Source organism: Quercus suber, unplaced genomic scaffold (genome assembly GCF_002906115.3).
Source record: "Quercus suber isolate HL8 unplaced genomic scaffold, Cork oak 2.0 scaffold_563, whole genome shotgun sequence".
Classification (NCBI taxonomy): domain Eukaryota; kingdom Viridiplantae; phylum Streptophyta; class Magnoliopsida; order Fagales; family Fagaceae; genus Quercus; species Quercus suber.
In genome coordinates, this window is record NW_027070008.1 from 481,347 (window position 1) to 502,285 (window position 20,939).

The 20,939-nt window shown below is 36.9% G+C and overlaps 2 protein-coding genes and 1 long non-coding RNA gene across 5 annotated transcripts; all 3 read left to right on the forward strand.

Annotated features, from left to right (window-relative positions):
- The first annotated feature begins 34 nt into the window (after nt 1-34).
- LOC112038965 (uncharacterized) lies at nt 35-725 on the forward strand. Its single transcript, XR_002885911.2, has 2 exons — nt 35-245; nt 349-725. It is a non-coding gene; the product is annotated as an uncharacterized LOC112038965 (long non-coding RNA).
- An 11,003-nt stretch (nt 726-11,728) lies between these two features.
- LOC136060994 (pentatricopeptide repeat-containing protein At2g27800, mitochondrial-like) lies at nt 11,729-16,003 on the forward strand. Of its 3 annotated transcripts, XM_065764466.1 has the most exons (4): nt 11,729-13,638; nt 14,716-14,788; nt 15,276-15,348; nt 15,634-16,003. In XM_065764466.1, exon 1 carries the CDS (start codon nt 12,084-12,086, stop codon nt 13,398-13,400), a length of 1,317 nt encoding a protein of 438 aa, XP_065620538.1. In that variant the 5' UTR covers nt 11,729-12,083; the 3' UTR covers nt 13,401-13,638; nt 14,716-14,788; nt 15,276-15,348; nt 15,634-16,003. The 3 variants fall into 3 exon arrangements, with proteins under 3 accessions (XP_065620538.1, XP_065620537.1, XP_065620536.1); XM_065764465.1 differs by having other exon boundaries at nt 14,716-15,348; XM_065764464.1 differs by lacking the exons at nt 14,716-14,788; nt 15,276-15,348.
- A 3,452-nt stretch (nt 16,004-19,455) lies between these two features.
- Nucleotides 19,456-20,730, forward strand: LOC111998887 (uncharacterized). The gene is given in 4 exon segments (XM_065764460.1): nt 19,456-19,763; nt 19,856-19,929; nt 19,932-19,997; nt 19,999-20,730. Coding segments are annotated over 4 exon segments (411 nt in total). The 5' UTR covers nt 19,456-19,570; the 3' UTR covers nt 20,077-20,730.
- Nucleotides 20,731-20,939: the final 209 nt, after the last annotated feature.

Below are 20,939 nucleotides of genomic sequence, written 5' to 3' on the forward strand. Positions count from 1 at the left end.
GTGACCTGGTGCACGTTTCTCGATTTCCAGAGACACTGAGAACAACCCAACACATCTACGACTCCAACATTAATTCCCCAAGTAATAAAGATACAATCAAAAGCCAAATATTTACCCTTTTTCTGTCATTCTACTCAACCCTCCAAAGGGGAAAAAAAAATGCAATCCTTGTTAAACCTCCATTGCTCCTATGGCCTTCCTCTCTGTGTTTCAGGGATTGCCCATCACCTCACTCTCTCTAAAGAGTACACTCTTTCTTTTTCTCTACAATTCTCTCTCTCTCTCTCTCTCTCTCTCTCTCTTTTAGTATGCTATGATTTACATCTTTCTTTTTCTTTGGTGGTGCAGGATGGCAGATCATGATCGCAGAAGGGAGGCCATAAAAAGGCAGAGATCACAAGCCAGAGAAGAACTGCATGCAAATCAAGATTTGGGTACTCGGGGAAACCATGAGAGAGTGTTTGGAGAGATCAAAGAAGGTGAGGTTGGTGGAGATCTTGCTTGTGTTTTTAATGATCTATCCCACACTAACTCGCCTTGTACAGCAAAAGCTGCTTAACTTTACTGAAACCACTACCTTTTTTTTCTTTTTGCCATTAGAATTGCAATTTGCAGCCATGTTTGGACTTTGGACATGCTGTCTGCTTTATTTGCTTGTTTATATTTCTCTGTTATTTTTTCCTTTTTTTCCTTGGTGGGCTTAATTTGTTTGTTAGTTTATGTTTGATTTGGTCTCTCTCTCTCTCTCTCTCTCTCTCGCTCTGCCATTTCTCCTTATTAGTTTTCTGTGATCGATCTTGCTTTGATCTGCTCTTTCTTTGTTATTTATCTTTTGGACTAATTCTCTGTTCATGCACCATTGTAACAGTTAACACAGAGAGACCTGAGAAGTAAAATTGAAATTCTGATTTGAGGTTCATTCCATTTTTGTATTACAAAAATTTGATCTTGAACCTCTAGAATCATTGTAAAAAGTGCTAAAATAAATACTGTTAATATTGGCCCTGTCAGGCTATTACAGTATGAATTATGATCTAAATTTAGCAAGTCATAAAATATGAAATCTGTGTATCCATATATTTTCATGATTACGTTTCCCACACTTGTGTCAGACTTACCCCTTTTTAATGGTCGTTTTTTGATATAAGGTACTACTATATCGAGGATTTAAAATAAAATAAAATAAAGTTTTTGTGCGTGTTTAAAATTTTTAGGCTCCCTTCTTATCAAAACAAAAAAAAACCCTGTTATTGTTGTCGTTCTCATCCAAAAATAATAATAGTAATAATAATACCCGGTTGTCCTTGATGTGACTTGTGAAATTGATTGATCAATCAGGATATCAACTAGTGTTTGATAGGAGTAAAGTAAGGATGTCCAGTAGCATTGAAATGGCTGGTAGAAGGGAGCAGTAAGCTCTGGTAGAAAAATATTGTAAAAGGCCAGTAAGCTCTGGCATCCGGGTGATGCATATGGTTTCTATTTTACAAAGTTACTTTTATCTATCTTATTAATTTATTTTATAATACACTTTTACAAAGTTTCCTTATCTATCATATTAATTTATTTTAGGCGAAAATGCACTTTTGGTCCTTACATTTTGGGTCAATTTTTATTTTGGTCCCAATTTTGATTTCTTTGCAAATTTCATCCCCAAAATTTGAAAATCGTTTTTAAAATCGTCCTTCCCGTCAACCAACAGACGGAACCCTCCTACGTGGCAGACGGAGTGCTCTGCTTGCTGACATGGCGCTGACGTGGCCATTAAAATATTATTAAAAATGATTATTTGGCACTTTTAAATGCCATGTCAGCATTTAAATTAATAAAAAAAAAGCCACGTCAGAGTATTTAAACAAAAAATAAATTAAATTTAAAAAAAAAACCTTAAATCTAATTAAAAAACAAAATTTATTAATTTTAATTTAAACTAAAATTTTAATTTCTTAATTCTCAGTACCCATTGTTCCCATTTCTTAATTTCTTAGTACCCATTTTTTAATTCTCAGTACCCATTTCTTAATTTCTTAATTCTCAGTACCCACTTTAATTTCTTAAACTGAAATTACAAATTTCTTAAACTGAAATCACAACATCAATTTAATCCCTCTCTCTCTACCCATTGTTCTCTCACTCTCTATCTCTTTGATTTCTCTTTAATTTTCTCCATACCCAGACACCCATGGCCAGAGACTCCAAGCTCCAAGCTCCATGGCCGAAGACACCGAGACTCCATAGGCCCATGGCCGAAGACTCCTAAGCTCTACCTCTCACGACCACGAGCCGCCAAGACCCGATTGATGAGGACGATGACGAGACGAGGTGGTCGAGGAGTCGACCACGAGCCGCCGAGACTCGATTGACGAGGACGATGACGAGACGAGGTGGCCGAGGAGTCGTTTCGTGGTCGGAATGGCGTCGTTGCTCCATACCCAGACACCCATGGCCGGAGACAGCAAGCTCCAAACCCAAACCTGCTCCTGACCCAGATTTGCTCCTGATAAGAACATAAAAAAGGAAAGAAAAAAGGAAAAAACCATTCAGATCTGGGTTGGTGTTTTGTCCTTGGGATTGAATGTTCTGGGTTTGTTGTTCTTGTGTGTTCATGATCAAGATGAATTTGGAATAGGAATTTGATAATTTGAATGTGAAATTCATGAGTTTATGGGTTTATGAGTTTATGGGTTTGCTGGAGATTGGTTGGTTTGTTGGTTTGTTGGATTTATTTCTTATTTTCCTAGCATTGATGGAGGTTGGATTTGGTTGCTCGGTTTGTTTCTTGGATTTGGGAAGAACGGGAAGAACATGAAGAACATGTTCTTAGGAAAAAAAAAAATAAATTAGATTTAAGGTTTTTTTTTTTTAAATTTAATTTATTTTTTGTTTAAATACTCTGATGTGGCTTTTTTTATTAATTTAAATGCTGACATGGCATTTAAAAGTGCCAAATAATCATTTTTAATAATATTTTAATGGCCACATTAGCGCCATGTCAGCAAGCAGAGCACTCCGTCTGCCACGTAGGAGGGTTCCGTCTGTTGGTTGACGGGAAGGACGATTTTAAAAACGATTTTCAAATTTTGGGGATGAAATTTGCAAAGAAATCAAAATTGGGACCAAAATAAAAATTGACCCAAAATGTAGGGACCAAAAGTGCATTTTCGCCTTTATTTTATAATACACTTTTTTTTTTTAAGAGATTTTATAAGACACCTCAATCTTAGTTTTTATTTTTTAACAATTTCATTTAATTTTTATTTTATACTTTATTTACCATTTCTTTATTCTTTTTTTTTTTCTCTCTCTCTCTTTCTCATTCTTTTGGTATCATTCTTCTACAAGAACCACCACAAATTTACTGAAACCCCCCAAAAAAAAACCCAACAACCATACCATCCCACTACCAGCAACAACCAGCAACAACAACAAAAACCCAGCAACTCCACCCGCCACTACTGCACTACACACACTTGACACCACCACCAGTAAACCCACCTCAAAAAAAAAAATAAATAAATAAATAAAAAGCAACCCACAGTCCCTACCATCGCGAGCAAAACCCAGACCCACGGCGAACAAACCACACAGCGGCAAACCCAGACCCACAGCAAGCAAAACCTAGAAACGATCCAGCCAAACTCCAGCCACCACCGAACCACCATTGTACCACCTGAGAGAGAGAAGTGAGAAGGAAGACAGAAAGAAGCACGTAAAGAGAGAGAGTGATGAGAGAGAGAAAATATATATTAAACAAAGGGAAAAGCAAGTTTCCATCCCGCTACAGTAAGTTCTATAAATACAAACTTGCTGTAGCAGGTTGGAGCTTCTTTTTATGGGTTTGGTAGGTAAAATAGCAACTTGGGGGGTTTACACCCCCAATGCTAGTGCTTAGCAAAAATTCTTATTCTGAGTTGGGCACAGTTTAAGCAAAAATCTTTCTTGGATGAGATTTATGTATGTGTCTTCCTTCCATGACAAAGTTGATACGAGAAAGGGGAGTTTATTATTAAGAAAGCCAATAAATTAGTGGAGAGAGAGAGAGTGCCAAGGTTCATCTTGGCATGCATATGAGAATGCTCAATCATAAGTGCTTATGCTTTAGCATCTTCAAATGCATATAAGACAAGGGTCAAGGTCCTAGTTTTCTAGAGAGAGAGAGAGACTCAAACGCATACATTTAGATAAATAAATAAAAATTGAAGACAAGTTGACATATAGGGGCCAAAGCACATGTGGGAGATGTCTAATGATTTCATGACAAAACGCACATTGTAACATATACATTCATAGAGCAGCACGGTCGCCCATATGTCCAATCTGGGTTGATGAATCACGAAAAAGGACCCCATCCCTGCATCTGATTATTATAACGGGCCATTATTGAGGTAGCTTACAAATTCTTCCAAGAGCTCCACAGCCGTCTTCACTAGTTAGCGTGGGTTTGGATCCAAGTCTACGTTTTAAGTTTAAAGTCTTCGTTTTCCACTTTTTTTTTTTGGTATTCACGCGTTTCAAAGAGTAACGCGGCTACTATTCATGCACGGTCATAAACAGTAGCCACAAAAGTTGACTTTTCATCTGTGAATAGTATATTTATGTATTGTTTACGGACTCACAAATATCACTTTTCAGCTACTTTTTCATTAAAAATTGATCTCACGGTACTATTTACACATTTAAAAATTATTTTGTTATAGTGTTTTCAGTTTTCAATTTCAGCAAAATAAATTCTATTCAAACGGACCCTTAATCTGGTTCACTGTTACGACTGCCCCCATCCTGACCTCATTTCGATAACACCATAGTCATCACTTGCCAGAGCACCATATAGAACAAGCCCATCCTGAGCTTTAATGCCACAAACCCTCCTCTAAAAGTCCTATAAAGAATGAGAAATTTGGGTGCAACTTTGACAAAACAAGTCCACATTAGCAACTCGTTTTCAATATTATCCTTGTTTAGTTTTTCTTTAATGCAAGTTTGTTTTCCGCCCCCAAAAAAAAAAAATATATATATATATATATATGTGGGCTAATATGGATATATATATATTAGCCCACTCCTGCTCGACTCCTATACCGCAGGTATTGTTTTGATGTTTTCTCCTAAGCTGAGTGGCAAACTTCACATATTCTATTTGAGACCACTTTTCATTTTAACAAATTAATCTTTTGTTGGTAGGATATGTTTACACTAAAGAATCATAATCTCAAAACATATGAACTCTTACTAATACCCTAAAGCTCGCAAATTCTTGGAGGTAGCTTGCAAATTCTTCCAAGAGCTCCACCGCGGTCTTCACTAGTTAGTTTGGTTCACTGTGACGACTGCCCCATTCTGACCTCATTTCCATAGCACCATATAGCACAAGCCCATCCTGAGCTTTAATGCTACAAACCCTCCACTAAAAGTCCCATTAAGAATGAGAAATTTGGGTGCAACTTTGACAAAACAAGTCCACATTAGCAACTCGTTTTCAATTTCATCCTTGTTTGAGTTTTTGTTTAATGCAAGTTTGTTTTCCGCCCCAAAAAGCAAAATTCCATATTAGCCCACTCCTGCTCGGCTCCCATTACGCAGGTATTGTTTTCTCCTAAGCTGAGTGGCAAACTTCACATATTATATTTGAGATCACTTTTCATTTTAACAAATTAATCTTTTGTTGGTAGGATATGTTTACACTAAAGAATCCTAATCTCAAATCATATGAACTCTTACTAATGCCCAAAATGCACAAATCCGAAGTATCAAATATATACCCAAAAGGGTTCTTCAAAAGAATATATCCAAGCTAATTACAAATTCATTCAATATAAGAAATTTTAAAGTAGGAAAGCATCTTATGGCCAACTTACTTTCTGTAGGGGACGCTTTTGTGACAAGGGCAAAAAATGCAAAATTAGCTCAAATCTCCCCTTGGGTTCCTCTAGAAATGTTTATTTGTGGAGAATCAAGCCCGAAATTCCAAATGTGTAATAAACAAAAGGCTAATAATGCTTTAACAAGAGAAAAATCAAAATGCCATAATTGAAATACAAGAAAATGCAGAAAAAGTACATATGTCCAAATTTCGACCCATAGTCAGTAAGAAGAGAAAATTGAAAGAGGTTGTAAGAAAGAGAAGAAAGGTTTCCCTGTAACAATATTTCCACTCCTTGATTTTAGAATTGTGAGAATGTTAGCTAGCTGGATGGGCTTTTGCTTTAAAGTTTTAGCTATATGGGTAAAACGTGATTCATTGATTTTTTAGCTGAAGAAAGACTCTTGTATTGAGCTTGGGGTGTTGCTCTCATAGTAAAATGTCTTCCTCTTGTTTTCAGCTGAAGGGAGAGTTTTATAGCAGCCTTTAGGTGTCCTTAAGGACTAGTTTCTAGGCTAAAATATGAGGCTATAGACCTCCAAGGTGCTAAATTGATGTTTGGTTCAAATTTGCTTTAGTTTGGTAAAAGAGTTAGCTTGCTTTATGCATAATTTGAGAACAATTTGACTAAACCCTCATTGGTTGCCCTTTTCAATTGTTTCATACCATTGAGAGGCTTACCTAAGTGAGAGCTAGTAGTTGAAGTTGGCCAATGAGAGCCAACTATTTTAAAGGGAAATATGGGTTCAAGTAGAAACTTTGGGCCACAGTCAGCTAGAGCATAAAAGCTCTTTTGGGGTGGAAATTTTAGGTACAAGACCTCCTCCATAAGCCTAAGGTGCTACCATTGTCCCTTGCCCACTTAGTAGCACGCATAGGCTGGGCTCATACAAAAGGTTCAAAAAAAACCGACCCATATTCTCCAAACCACACTTCCTCAATTTTCATAATATGTCGCATAGGCTTAGGCCATGCTTAAAAGAATAAAATAAAATATAATATAGTACATGAATTGAGCCCATAATGAAGTTAAGCTCAATTGAGTCAAGCTTGTAGAAAATATGTCACAAAAATGGGTATCAACATTAGACCTCGAGCACGCGTGGCGCTTGCGGCATGCGTGTAAGTAGTTGATGCTTCCTGTTGCTTATAGATGTTGTGGGTTTGGGAATTATCATACCCAAACGCTCCATTTTTTGTTGAGAAAATATGGGTTGAAGAAGCCCATTTGTAGAAATGTCATGGATCATGAAGCCCACTTGTAGAAGCACTGTGGTCATGAAGCTCAAGAAATTTGAGTTGTAACCAAATGATAGGTTCAATCTGGAATGCTCATTTTCTTCCATGCCTATACGTAGCTTCAATTTCTTTGTAGGATGGTTTAAGCGCCTTCAATTTCATGACGCTTTCTCACTTCTTTTTTGGCTTTCTATGGTTGTATTTTAGGAATAACATTCCCAATATAAATCTTAGATGAGTGGACCTAGGCCTTGTGTCTTAAAGTTTTACTCCCTTAATGTGTGAAGAAGTGTACCTTTGAAATATTTCAAAGCTTGAATGTGGCATGGACCAAAATGATTGTCGATTGTTAATCTTTGCATAACTTGGATGCCAAAGGAGGTTATGTTGGCAATGTTTGTGTATAGGCGTGTGGGTTGATTTAGACCAAAGCCCATGAGAAATAATTAAGGCCTTGAGTCTTGGCCCATGTGTTTGATGCCAATATAAGGCGGGTCCCCTAACTAGGCCTTACTTTAGTTTTCCTTTTCAACTTGCTTCTTTTCTTTTACCATTTGCATTAGGTTGTCCTTATTTCACTTAAGCTTTAGCCGATACACCATAATCCATATCACGCCACTTTGCTTTACATTTCTCTTTTTCTTTTTGCTTATTGCTATCACTCTTTCAAATGTAAGCTTTATTCATGCCTCTTGCCTATTTCTTTCATTAGATTGCTTTAGTTGCTTTTGTCTTTTATTTCTCAAGACCACTTTCCATTTTGCTTCTTTCAAAACGCCACATTCAAAATAATATGTCGAAGACCCATAAGAGCAGCGTAGGGATCTTTGCTGGTGACGAGAAATCAGAAATAATCTAAAAATCAGCTTGGCACCATCCATCATTCTAATAGTTGGGATTTAGGTGAGCCAAAGTGCCTTTGCTATAGAAGAGAGAAACCCGATGGTAAAAAGTAAGGAGCTTTGCCAGAGACAACTAAAGGAGGTTCATGGCAGCCCGCTGTCCATGCCTGTAGGTTTGTTGGTACCAATGATAGGGAAATGGTGTAGACAGTAAAGAGGGAAGAACCTTCATTGCTAAGGAGCAATTTTTTTTTTTTTGGTAAGAGAATGATGCCAAATACGGTGACTAGGTGTTAAATCTATTCTTTATGTAGGTTTGATAAAGTTGAATGCGACACCCACCTCGGTGAGCTAATTTTGTTTCTGCTAATCTTTTGCATGTACTTGGTGATGTGTTGAATAAATTGTGTCGTTAATTGTGTAGGATGGATCTTCTTTGGGAAATCACAAACTAACCGTGAGGAACCAACTTATGTGGTTGAGCCATTGCTCTCATCGAAGCTGAAGCTCATGTTGGAGTCGATTCTCATTGATTTTGATTGTCGCAAAGCATGGAAATCAGTTTGCAGTGTGGCTATACTTGACTTTGAGTTGGCCATTGTGTTGGAAGTAAATTGTCTCCATCATTTGTGTAAATTTGAATGAGCAAATTGGGTCCATATGAGGAGATGATGATGAATGAGACATTGGTGATGCTTCAATTTTTTAGTTGCTTTATTGTTGGCCAATTTGGTGAGGTTGTGTTTGCCAAAATTAGTTTCAATGAAGTCATAGCCATGAGTGATACTATTGGCCATCTTGGGATGGCATATTTGAGATGGAATTGAGTGAAGATATCACTTGGTGATGTAGTATAGGAGTGTGACATAGCTGCTGTGTGTGCTGGCAGCCGCCAGTATTGTGTTCTTGTGGCAAATGCGAATAAAAATGCTAAACCACAAATTGTTGTTGCTTCATGTTTGTTGTAATGATGAGGAAAGTGTTGGCGAAACCAAAATTGATAATTCCATAGAGTGTCTACTCTTTGATCATAGTGCTGCCCATCTATAATAGCCCTCGTATTTTGGGCTTTGCTAGGGCAAAAGAGACCATGATGGGATGAGATGACGCCTTGTAAAATTGTCATTGTGTACACTAAAAGTGATGAATGGCACAACTTGTAAGCAAGTGGGAGGTTCTTCTTTGTTGTGCGGTTATAAAATATGTTGTTCAATGAAACATCATTGTGTCAAGATGCTTTCGATTGTGGTGATGTCGTAGCCACTATTCCTTCTATATAATTGTCAACAAACTGAAGATAGCACATAGACAGCAGCTTCGTTTTTCTGAGGACGAAACCACAATTTCTTTGGCAACATAAAATCTATTGTGGGAAGTCAACACTTGCTGCCACCCCTTCTTGTCATGCCAATAGGAGTTGCTGAATGTGATACTTCTTCGTTTTGCATAGAATAAATGTACTTTGGGAGACTACACCAATTTTGAGCAGGAACTTGTAACTCACTTGGTAATTCATATATCTTCTTCGTTTTCTTTTCTTGATTGAATATAATAGTGTATTAAGCGCATTGTACTATGGTTTCTTGTAGGATGACTTTGGCTTAGGCAATTGTGGTGCCGTCATTGGGACTTTCATTCATGAGGTCAATTTCATTGCCAATGTATCCTTTTCTAAGGTTGAAGTTGCTGCGGATAGCAATATAGAGCTGCAATAGATGTACTATTGGTGCGGACACGAGGTACAAGCTCCCAATTATACGTATGTATGAGAGGAAGCGCAAAAAGAAGACGGCCCAACCTGTGGCCTTATGGATGGAGCCTATTAGTTATTGGGTTTGAGATTAAGCAAGCCCAAACATTTAATAATTAGGGTTTCTTTATGCATTTTATTGTTAGGTATTTAAGCACTTTTTCTGATTATTGTAAGACAGCTTTTGAGAATTATTAAAAATATGCGTGTTTTCTTTTCAATGGTGCCGACTCCAGTTTTGCTTGATGCTGACTCCTAGGGTTTATCCTTTTGTTTCATTGTTGTTTAATTTCTCCATTGAAATAATGTGGTTGTCCTACGTTAGTTTGGTATCAGAGCAAACTTCTGGTCCATACAACACAACCGTAGACAACCACTTGAAAGCAAAACCATCAAAAGAGCAAGCCAGCCAATATGACAGTATCTTTCAAGTTTTTGCCCCATGAGATCTTGAACAAGCCCAAACCAACCCCTGCAATCCTTATATTCTCCCAAGCCCCACATGAGTTTTTCACCCCCAAGCCAACAAAGAAGCTAGCGACGCCTCTCAAGCCGGTGACCACCATCCGTGTCCACCTCTGATCACACAACTCACAACCCACAAACTAATAAAAAAAAAAAAAAAAAAAAAAAAAAAAGGGAAAGAAAGAAATTATTGTTACTGTGACAGCCCATTGTATGTATTGGCCTTTAAATTGTTCTCCACAGGTCCCTTTGAAGTAAAGAAGAGAGTGATTGCAAGCTGATGTCCCGAAGATGGTGATGTTTGATAAGGACTATGACAGCTTTGACTTTTTCATTCACCTTCTTTCTTCTTCTTTTTTTATTTTTTTTTATTTTTTTATTTTAAATCTAGTTGTTTTGTATTGAGCTTCAAGCTTTGGAAGTTTGAATTGGTTGTAATGTGTAATAGAGGCTACCACCTTGGATAGCAACAGGGGCTGCCACGAAGGAGGTGGTGAAAACTACCACAAAGGGCAACAAAATGACCACCAAAGGGCAAAAAGGCCCACAAAAAGGTAGAGAGAAGCTCATACTTGTGCAAAGCTCACAACGAAACTGAGAAGAGTTCCAATTCACTATATGTCTCTTTATATCAATTCTCATTTTTATGATTCAATCATTAAATTTGAATTCTTTATGGTAACTGAATTTGGTACTAAGGCCAATAGATCAGCGATAGCCGCTACCATTGTATTTCTTCTCTTATACAATAAAATAACGAAAATAATGAGCGAACGAAAGAAAATTAAAAAACAATTTAGTATATATTAGCGACAAAGAAATACAATGTTGGTATTTTGTGAGGGAAAAACAAGGGTATTTTGTGAAGAAAAAACATTGCATCTCTGTACATTGCATCTCTGTGGGTAAAGTCTACATACGTGTTTAGACTAAGGTAGATTTTTGGTGAAGTTTTAGAGTTCCTTTGTACTTTGAGGAAGTATTGAAAGGTTTTTTTTTGGTAAATACGTATTGAAAGGTTAGTTGTTTACCATGTATGCTTTTTTTGGTGTAGGTGGAGATTGAATCCCGTTTACCATGTATGCTAATGTGCTTATTGTTCTTGCATTACTGCAGCTGCGACAATGTAGAGAATTTGGAGTAAAAATATTGCTCGTGACAGCATTGATAATGCGCGAGTCCATTTATTTGAATAAAAAATCTTATATGAAATAGTTTTTTGTGATTTATTATGTCTAATAGTATTTTTTTTTTAAGTTAAACAAAAACTATTTTTTAACTTTTTTTATTTAATTAAGCTTTGGCGTGAAACAGAGTTATTTTTTATAAAAATATAGTGAAAAACAATTTCATCTCATACCAAATTAAACAAAAGAATCAAATTGATAGTTTTTCAACTCATTCTAAAGATTTTATTTTTTTAAGAAGAATTTTAAGATTGTTGTGATATATAATAAAATGAAGTAGTTTTCTCAAAAAAGTCAACTCATTTTTCAAAGAAAAAAAAAAAAAAAAACATTATCAGATAGACCCATCAAGAAAATTATCAAATAGACCTCCATTTCAAAATAATTAACGGCATAACACCAGTCACGTGACTACGCGAGCACACTGTAGCACCACCGCCGCCAAAACACCAGTCACTGCATCCCCTTCCAAACCATCTCAACGAGCTGAGCAAACCACACAAACCACCACCTCCCTTCTCTCTCTCCGTTTAGGTTTCGGCTCAAATTTTACAGTTCCAGTTCTCATTAGTCCTTACATTCCAAGTAACGCCGCCGCCGCCATTGATTAGGTATTTTATTTCTTCCATTCGCACGCAGTTGTTTCCTTTCTCTGACCATCTCTGTAATATTGATTTTCGAAGTGTATTAAATTGAAAGTTTGTGCAATAGCTCATGTACAATTTCCAGTTTTTGATAGTATGTGTTCTAATCGTAGAAATTGCTTGAAATTTATTTTCTCAACCAGAAATTCGACCAATCCGATAAGCCCCACAAACCCATTTCACCGTTTTTTTGCAAACTCAAGAAGCTTCTCTAAGTATGCAATTCCCATTAGTCTCATCACTTTGAAGCATTTGCGCTTTTTGAATCAGACCCAAGTTAGCCCATGTCCCCAACTACCTTCAAAGCAAATTCTGTGCCTTTCATTGTATTCTTTATACTCTACTAGAGCCCCGTCGAGATCTTTTCGAAGGAGAGAGAGTAAGAGGTCAAAATTGAATTCTAAACCCACACTTGATGAAGCCCAATTTCAACGTGCAGTGTCCCAACTTCCGCCGAGATTCACTGCCGAAGAGCTTTGCAATGTCATAACCTTTATAGAGGATCCTATAGTGTGTTTGGAGCTATTCAATTGGGCATCACAACAACATAGATTTAGACATGATGTTTGCACTTATCATGTTACAATAAAGAAGCTTGGTGCAGCAAGAATGTATGAAGAAATGGATGATGTTGTGAACCAAGTGCTTGCTGTTCAATGTGTTGGTTCAGAGGCTCTTTACAATACCATTATCTATTTTTTCACAGAGGCCCGGAGGCTGACTCGAGCTGTCAATATTTTTAATCACATGAGAAATAGCAGAAATTTGGATTGTAGGCCTTCAATTAGAACCTACAATCTTCTTTTCGCAGCGTTTTTGAGTCGAGGAAATAATTCTTATATAAACCACATGTATATGGAGACTATTAGGTGCTTGTTTAGACGGATGGTCAATGATGGGATTCAACCTGATATTTTTACTTTGAACTCTATGATAAAGGGCTATGTACTTTCTCTTCATGTTAATGATGCTCTAAGGATATTTCATCAGATGGATGTGGTGTATAAGTGTTTGCCCAACTCGTTTTCATATGATTATTTGATCCATGGGTTGTGTGCGCAAGGCCGAACAAACAATGCCAAGCAGTTGTGTGATGAGATGAAGCAAAAAGGCTTTATTCCTAGTAATAAATCGTACAACTCGCTTGTGAATGCATTGGCTCTAGGTGGAGAGGTTGACGAGGCAGTGAGGTACCTGTGGGAGATGATTGAAAAGCGGAGCTCAGCTGATTTTATTACTTGCAGGACTGTCTTGGATGAGATCTGCAGACAAGGAAAGGTTGGAGAGGCCATGAGGTTGTTGAAGGAGCTTCAAGAAAAAGACATTGTGGATGGGTATACTTACAGGAAGCTTCTATATGTGCTTGAAGATGACTTTGGAAATTCAACTGATAAAAATCAGTTTGGGTATTGAGTATTGGAGATATTTCATCATTATATAATATTACTTCCTTCAATCAAGAGTTGGCTGGCCGTAATTGCTTTGAGATTATCTTTGAACAAGTCTGCTAGTTTTAGATGCGCATTGTAAGAGGTTGTGTGTGGCTAAGCTGCTGGTGCAGAACTTTGTTAAATCCTCCCTCATGCATAAATGCAAATGGAAAATTGGGAACTAAAAGCCAAAAGCACAATCTTCAGTTTATTTATTTAAGGTTAGATAATTTGTTTTCCACTCCAGTATCTTCAGTGTAAATTTATACTGTCTATTAACTATTGTTGTCATTTGTCAAAGTATCTTCTTCTTCTTCTTCTTCTTCTTCTTTTTTAAATAAGTGACTGTCTCAAAGTTTCTCGTTTAAATTACAAAATTTTCATGGTTGTAGTTGAGTCAACTCAAGCATATGATTCAAATGTTAAGGATGTTGAAGAAAATTTCTTTCAATAATGGTAATGTCTTAGGCTACCCAACGTTATTTTGTGCCAGTACAATATGGTACATACCATATTTGTTTCATCACTATGTTCATTCAAGTTGAAATAATTTCATACTCATAATAATACTAAATTAGTTGCAACTGATCATCCACCTTGACTACTTGAATCAAGATCTAAAAGTGTGATTGTCAAAGTAGGGGAATTAAAAGAAAGCATTTTTTTAAAAATAAAAAATTTATGAATAAGACTACTTTTGTTTTGTCATACAAGTTACGGATCTTGTATCCTGATTCATTGAAGCCAAATACCGTCTTACAGCACATAAAATTTTTAGTTTATGTATAAAAGTTGACATACAGCCAGGCCTGCAAATCTCGTGAGGTTACTTTAGCTCATAATTTCAGCCATGTTAGCTTTTGCACTTACGGCTTTTGGAGTAATTTGGGTGATAGCAAGCAAGGTGATTGATTTGTTGACTATCTAGACTAGAGTGGGGTGTTTGGACACCACCACAATAGGTTTGTGTGGTAAGCTACTATACACTGCATTATGTGGAGTCGTGGACCATATGGAGAGAGAGAAATTGCCAAACTCTTCAGAATGAGGAACAATCAAGATATTAATAATGGTGTTTTGAGTTCTTTGTTTAAATATTTTACTTTGATAGGGAGGGGGTGCCATGTAGTTCCATTGCTGATCTAATAAGTGTCTGTTTGTAATTCTTTAAGGGTGCTAGCATTTGCCCTATCCTTCCTTCTAATAAGTTATTCTCATGCTTATATAAGAAAAAAACTTGTAGACTTTTTTTGAATTCAAGATGAATGATAAATTTCAATCTATACCATATTTTGCAGTATATGCAGGTTTATCTTATGTACAAAAAGCTTGCGGCCATATGTTTTGAGTTTCCAAAGCTTTTTATTACCTGTATCCATGTCAATGCTACTTGATGCATATGCTTCTTTACAAATAGGATCTATTCTATATGAACACATTATCGTATTTTCTAGTTCACATTAACTTGGGCATATATCATAACACTTAGTTCTGTTGGTTTTGATATTTGGTTAATAAAATAAGCATAGGTGCTTCCTATATGGCCATCCTTCAGAAGAGCTAATTATTTTTTCTTAAGGTTTTCCCTTTTCTTTCATCTTTTATTTTTAAATTGCTATTCATCAGGGAGGGATTCATTTTAACTGCTTCTTTCCTTTATAATTTTAGGAAGAGTCAGTCTCTTTGCCCTCTTTAGTTAAGTACATACTGGATTACGCCCTTTGTCAGGGCACCTACTCAATATCTTATAGAAATGAGTTTCCTGTTAATTTGTATATAAAAGATATTGCACTTGGTATTCATGCTGCATTTAGATCTCCTGAGGATTCATGGTACCCTTAACTCTCTTATCTTTCAGAAATTTCTACAGATTTGCTTCTTCTGCTCATTCTTGAATGCTAAGGAAGATGTAATCACACTTGAAATGCTGTGTAAGTTCTGCTTATAGTTAGAGAAACTACCACTAAAAGATTGACAATCATGTTAGAACTTAAAAGACATATGGCTGGTGACATTTTACAGTCAAAAAACTGTGTGCTATTCTGGTGATACAACCCAATTCGTGCTTTGCGGAAGTTAATCACATGGACCTCTTTTCTTTCTCTCTTAATTTGTTTGTCTTTGTTTGGTATATTATTTTTTCATATGAATTGACTCATTTACCATGTGCATCTTTTTGTTACATTCTATTACCCTTATTTCTATGCATCGTGTAGGGTGGGGTGGTCTGCATGGCTGGGTGACCACTGCAAGATGCATTTATGCAGATTGATATACATCCGGGATCATGGGGGCATATGTTAATATTTTTTCACTTGTGGAACTCAGCAGCAAGCAGGGAGCTGATGGATGGCTGCCATGTCTATGGTCCTGTCCACACAATAGATACAACAGCCTACATAAAGAGTGAATGTCACTCCACACATAATTTTGAGCAATGTTTGAGGCACAAACAATTTCACATTACTTTGGTGATAAGTTGTAATGGTGCAACATCATTTCGACAGGTTTACTGCAATCACTTTTATTGGACACTGATCACAAAACGTCATGCTTTAAAAAAAATTTACGAAACTTTTTTGCGTATTTAAGCGGTGAATATCTTGTTTATGGAGCAGCCATGCAGTGTGTTCATTAATGGCTGTCCTGCAAGTTGCCAGCTCTTAACTTTAGAAAGTGTTCTTACAAGGATGTGAATCTTTTATTTTTTATTTTTATTTAAATCAGTACCAAGCTGCCAGAGGTGACCATTTGATCCAAAAGTTTTCCACAATTTTAGGGATACAACTTTTTTCCATTTTTCACAAATTTCTAAGAGGATTAGTTGTGATTGGAGAAACATTACTTTTATATGATCTTACCAATGACACTGCTTTTCTTTTATATTATATACATAACAAGCCATGTTAGCTAGTGAAAAGTTTTAGATGGCCTAATGATGATATGGTGTTTCTATTAGTGATTTGGCACATCTGCACTTATGCTTGTTTGAGAGTATGTTTGGTTGAAGGGATGGAAAAATGAGGATAAAACATATGGGAAGAATAGAAAAATAGGAGGAAGGAACCATGTTCTAAGTTAAGTCTTCCCCTCATTTAGGGTCTGTTTGTGTAGCGGCTGCGGCTGCGTTTTTTGAGATTGCGTTTTTTTGGGCTGGTCCATGGCACTGTTCATGGACCAGCCAAGTGATAAAAACACATGAACAGTCATTTGCAACAATAAAAAATATTTTACTACAATGTTTGCAGTAATGAGTTTTCAATTTTCAGCAAAATAAGTGGTATCCAAACGCATACTTAATAGCATCAACAAGATGTCTTTTTTCTCCCTCCTCACTTATCTCATTTGTTTATGGTTCTTAGCTAGTTTGTTTTTACCTCCTCTTTGTTGTCACACTAACTTGGAATGGCAAAGAGAGCACTAGTAGCCGTCATTGCTTCCTATGTTGACGTCAGTAGCAAACTCAATCCCCAACTTTAACCCAGGTCCTAGAAGGAGCCAATCTAAACCTATCAAGTGATAATAGGACAATAAAAAAGAAGGAGGAAATAGGTAAGTATTTTTTTTTCTCTAACTATCTAGTTAGTTGACCCGGTTTGGAAACTATATTGATTAGTAGCACCTCGAGTCTCAGAAAGTCGAGTTTGACCTGGCCTAGTTCCACGTGGCATCCCACATGGAACTCGAGTTTCTGAGACTCGAGGTCTATGTGGCGTCTACGTGGACCTCGAGTCTCAGAAACTCGATTTCCAAATCAAAAAAATTTGAAAATATTTCAAGTATCCAAGTCTCTCATCTACAAACCAAAATACCCAAAAAAAAAAAAAAAATCAGATCACAGAGAGAGAGAAATAGAAAAAGATGCTGAAATACCATATTATTCATCAGGAAAAAAAAAAAAAAAAAAAAAAAAAAAAAAAAAAAAAAAAAGAAACCCAAAAACAAGCTCCAGGCCGGCAAGCCCCAGGCCGGCGCCGCAGTGCGGCCAGGGTCGCGCGCGACCCAGGGCTCGCGCGGCCCGAGTCGCACAGGCCGCGCGAGCCCTGGGTCGCGCAGGCCGCGCGACCGCTGCGACCCGGGCCGCGCGACCGCTGCGACCCGGGCCGCGCGAGCCCTGGGTCGCGCCGACCCTGGCCGCACTGCGGCCCGGTCGCGCCGGCCTGGAGCTTGTTTCTGGGTTTTTTTTTTTTTTTTTTTCTTCTGGCTTTCGGCTTCTTTCTTCTTCTTCCGGTTTTTTTTTTTCTTCATGCTCTAATTTCTTTGTGGGTGGCTGTGGTTTATATATGGGCTTAGAACTCGAGTCTCAAAAACTCGAGTTCCACGTGGGATGCCACGTGGAACTAGGACAGGTCAAACTATAAAAATCGAGCCTCAAAGACTCAAGGTATGAGCGCACAACTCGACTTTCTGAGACTCGAGGTGCTACTAATCAATATAGTTTCCAAACCAGGTCAACTAACTAGATAGTTAGAGAAAAAAAATACTTACCTATTTCCTCCAAAAAAGAACCTCAACAAGCATTACGAATTAAATAAATTCAAAATAAAAGTCCTAAATTTATGTAAATTTTTAAAGTGGGGAATCATTGATTAAAATTTGTGTTTCACGTAAGCCTATCCATAAATGAATTTGGTAGCCATAGAATAGAAATGGTAAAAAGATAAAGCTCCATTTAGAGAAAGAAATCTTTGTTTATAATGAAAAGTTGAAAACGAATCTTCTATACCATATAATCAAAACTTATTATTTAAGTAAAATTCAAAATTTTATCAACATTTCCCATTTTTCGGTGCTAAAATAACCAAAAATGAATAATGAAAATAGACAAAGATTTCAAATTGAAAGGATTTCAAAAGTTTGGTAAATTGATAAAACTATGAATTTGAGACCTAATCTATGAAACAAGGTATAATCTCTCTCTCTCTCTCTCTCGTATTGATCCATATACACTGGTTTGGATGGATTTTTGATTTCATAGTGAATGTGGTGCAATAAGTTTGGATTTCATGGTGGCTGGGTTACAATGGGTGATGGGTGACAATGTTGTTAATAGGGGTGTGCAGAAAACCCAGCAAACCCGACCCAACCTGCCGGGCTTGGTGGGTTGGGTTACAAATTTTTTTTTTATAATGGGTTGGGTTGGGTTTGAGTCATAAAATTACAAACCCGTCAAACCTAATCCAACCCACCTATATTTTAATATATGTTTAAAATATATTATATATTTAATAAATTTTTTTTAAAAACCAACTGTAGAGCACTTCCTTGGTTCCTACTATCATATATAATACAAAATCCTATTAGTTCTTTTAATATATATTTCAATATATTATATAATTAATAAAAAAATTTAAAAATTTTAGATATATTTTGTTTATAACTGAGTTAAGAACTCATGTATATTTTGTTTATAAGTGAATTAGGATATTAATTCATTTATATTTTGTTTACAACTAAGTTGAAATATTAGTTTATATATTAATATATATTTTGTTTATCAACTCAGGTGGTAAGTGTGATATATTTTTTTTTGCTCAATTTAATAGTAATAGTAATTAAAAAAAATTGTCTAACCCATGGGTTGGGTTGGACTTATGTGATGGGTTGGGCTGGGTTGAATTTTTTTTGACCCACCATAGTGGGTTGAGTCAAAAAATCCCCTCAACCTGACCCAACCTGACCCATGCACACCCCTAGTTGTTGATGTCTACTTGCAACAAGGATGCTATTTGGGCTTCGTGCGGTAGTGTGTTAATTGTGTGATTTAGGCTTGTGGTTTGTGGTGGTTTGGGAATTGTTAATTGGGTGGTTTGTGTAAGTGGCATGCCAATAAATATTTGCCGAAAATACGAAAATGGTGGAAGAGATAATAGAGAAACAATGCTCCGTTTGTTTTCACATTAATGTTTTCTAAAAAAAATGAGTCATTTTCCAAAAACTATTTTATAGAAACCTATCTCACTTTCCTANTTCAATTCAAAGAAATTCAGCTTTATTTCATACCATTGACATCTAGATATATTGTGTGGTGCATTGCATTACAGGATGTTAATCTGCTCTAGTTGCTACATCTCTCTCAACAAGATTTGAAGGTTTACCAAGTTCCGTGCAATAAGATATCTGCATAGACCTTTGTTTGAGAATATTATAAACATGGTTCAGACTCTGGAAGCTATCAAGGGTGGGGGAGGATCCATCAGAGTTGGGACCACTGGGACAATTAGTTCCCTGATGACAAGGGAATTGGATTCGATCAAATCTGCACCTCAGATGCCTCTGTCTCCAGAACTAAACCACGTGCAGTACCTGTTTGCAATACCCTGTGGTGCTACAACTTCTAAAAGGGGTACAAGCTAGAAAATCATGTGATGGGCAAGCAGCAGTGGAAGCAGTAGCTACATTGATGATAGAAGCCATGAGATTATTAGGAAAACAAAATTTACACTAGAAATACTCATCGAATACCATGCTTGGTTCGTGATAGTATTGCGCTGGATAGAACTCTTAGTAGAAGAAAACTGAAAAAAAAGGATCTAACATAGTTGAAATTGTGGACATAAATTGTGGGAACCAGGATAGAGGCATGGGCTAACCCTATAAGTATAACAAATCGTCTCAAGAAGCTGGGTTTCTCGAAGCTATCTGAGAGCATTATGTAAGCCTACAACTTCTTCAGATCAGATTTAAGGTTCCTGTAACTGAAACAGAAATCCCAATTGGTCGATTGTTGTCTGAAACTTCCACCATAGAACATATGCCTGGTAGGAGCCTGCTGCCTTTATTTTTCTTCTTTTGGGGTTGCTGTCACGGATCCAAAAGTGGGTCTGGAATGACTACTAGAGGAAGCCTTGTCTGTAATAGGGAACTGAGGCTTCTGCGAGCTACCTTGGCGGCTTAATTCGAGCTGGCTGAAGTACTCGATTTCTTTCATTATAAGGGATCCGACTGTGCCTCTAGTACCTACTTCTACTGGAGTGTGTGCCATTTCTTCAGGGACTTTTGTGGCAATGGTGCTTGATTTATACATGTTTTGTTTGGGAGTGAAGGAGACTTGTGGATGAAGAGAGGAGGCTTTGGGGGGGTCTTGTCTTGGTGAGGAAATTGCTTGAGTCTGGGTCATTTGTTTTTGCTTTGTACCTGGTGTTTCATATGAACTCTTTACCTCATGTTCTTTATCTAAAGTGAAGAGCATTAGATTCTTGCCTAGTAGGAGGATTGGATGGTGATATGGTCATTGTATTCATGTGCTTGCAGTTAAAACATTTAAATTGCTTACCACTGTACCTTTTTCAAACTACTTGACTTCATTTAAATGTTTGCTGTATACCTGGGTCATAACTTGGATTTTTATCAGCATTTGATAGGGATTAGTAGATAGTGATTCATGTTGAATTGTTATATAGCAGGTCTATTATGGTTTTGAAATGACATCCAATCTCATTACCTAATTAGTATCATAAGATGATGTGAGACTCAAAAGGAAGGATAGATCTTTTCATGGCCAGTTTAAGTAAGTTGTTGC

Bases quoted from the DNA above. Each gene is read 5' to 3' on its own strand.
- LOC136060994 (XM_065764465.1), top strand. From the start codon at position 12,084: ATGTGTTCTAATCGTAGAAATTGCTTGAAATTTATTTTCTCAACCAGA.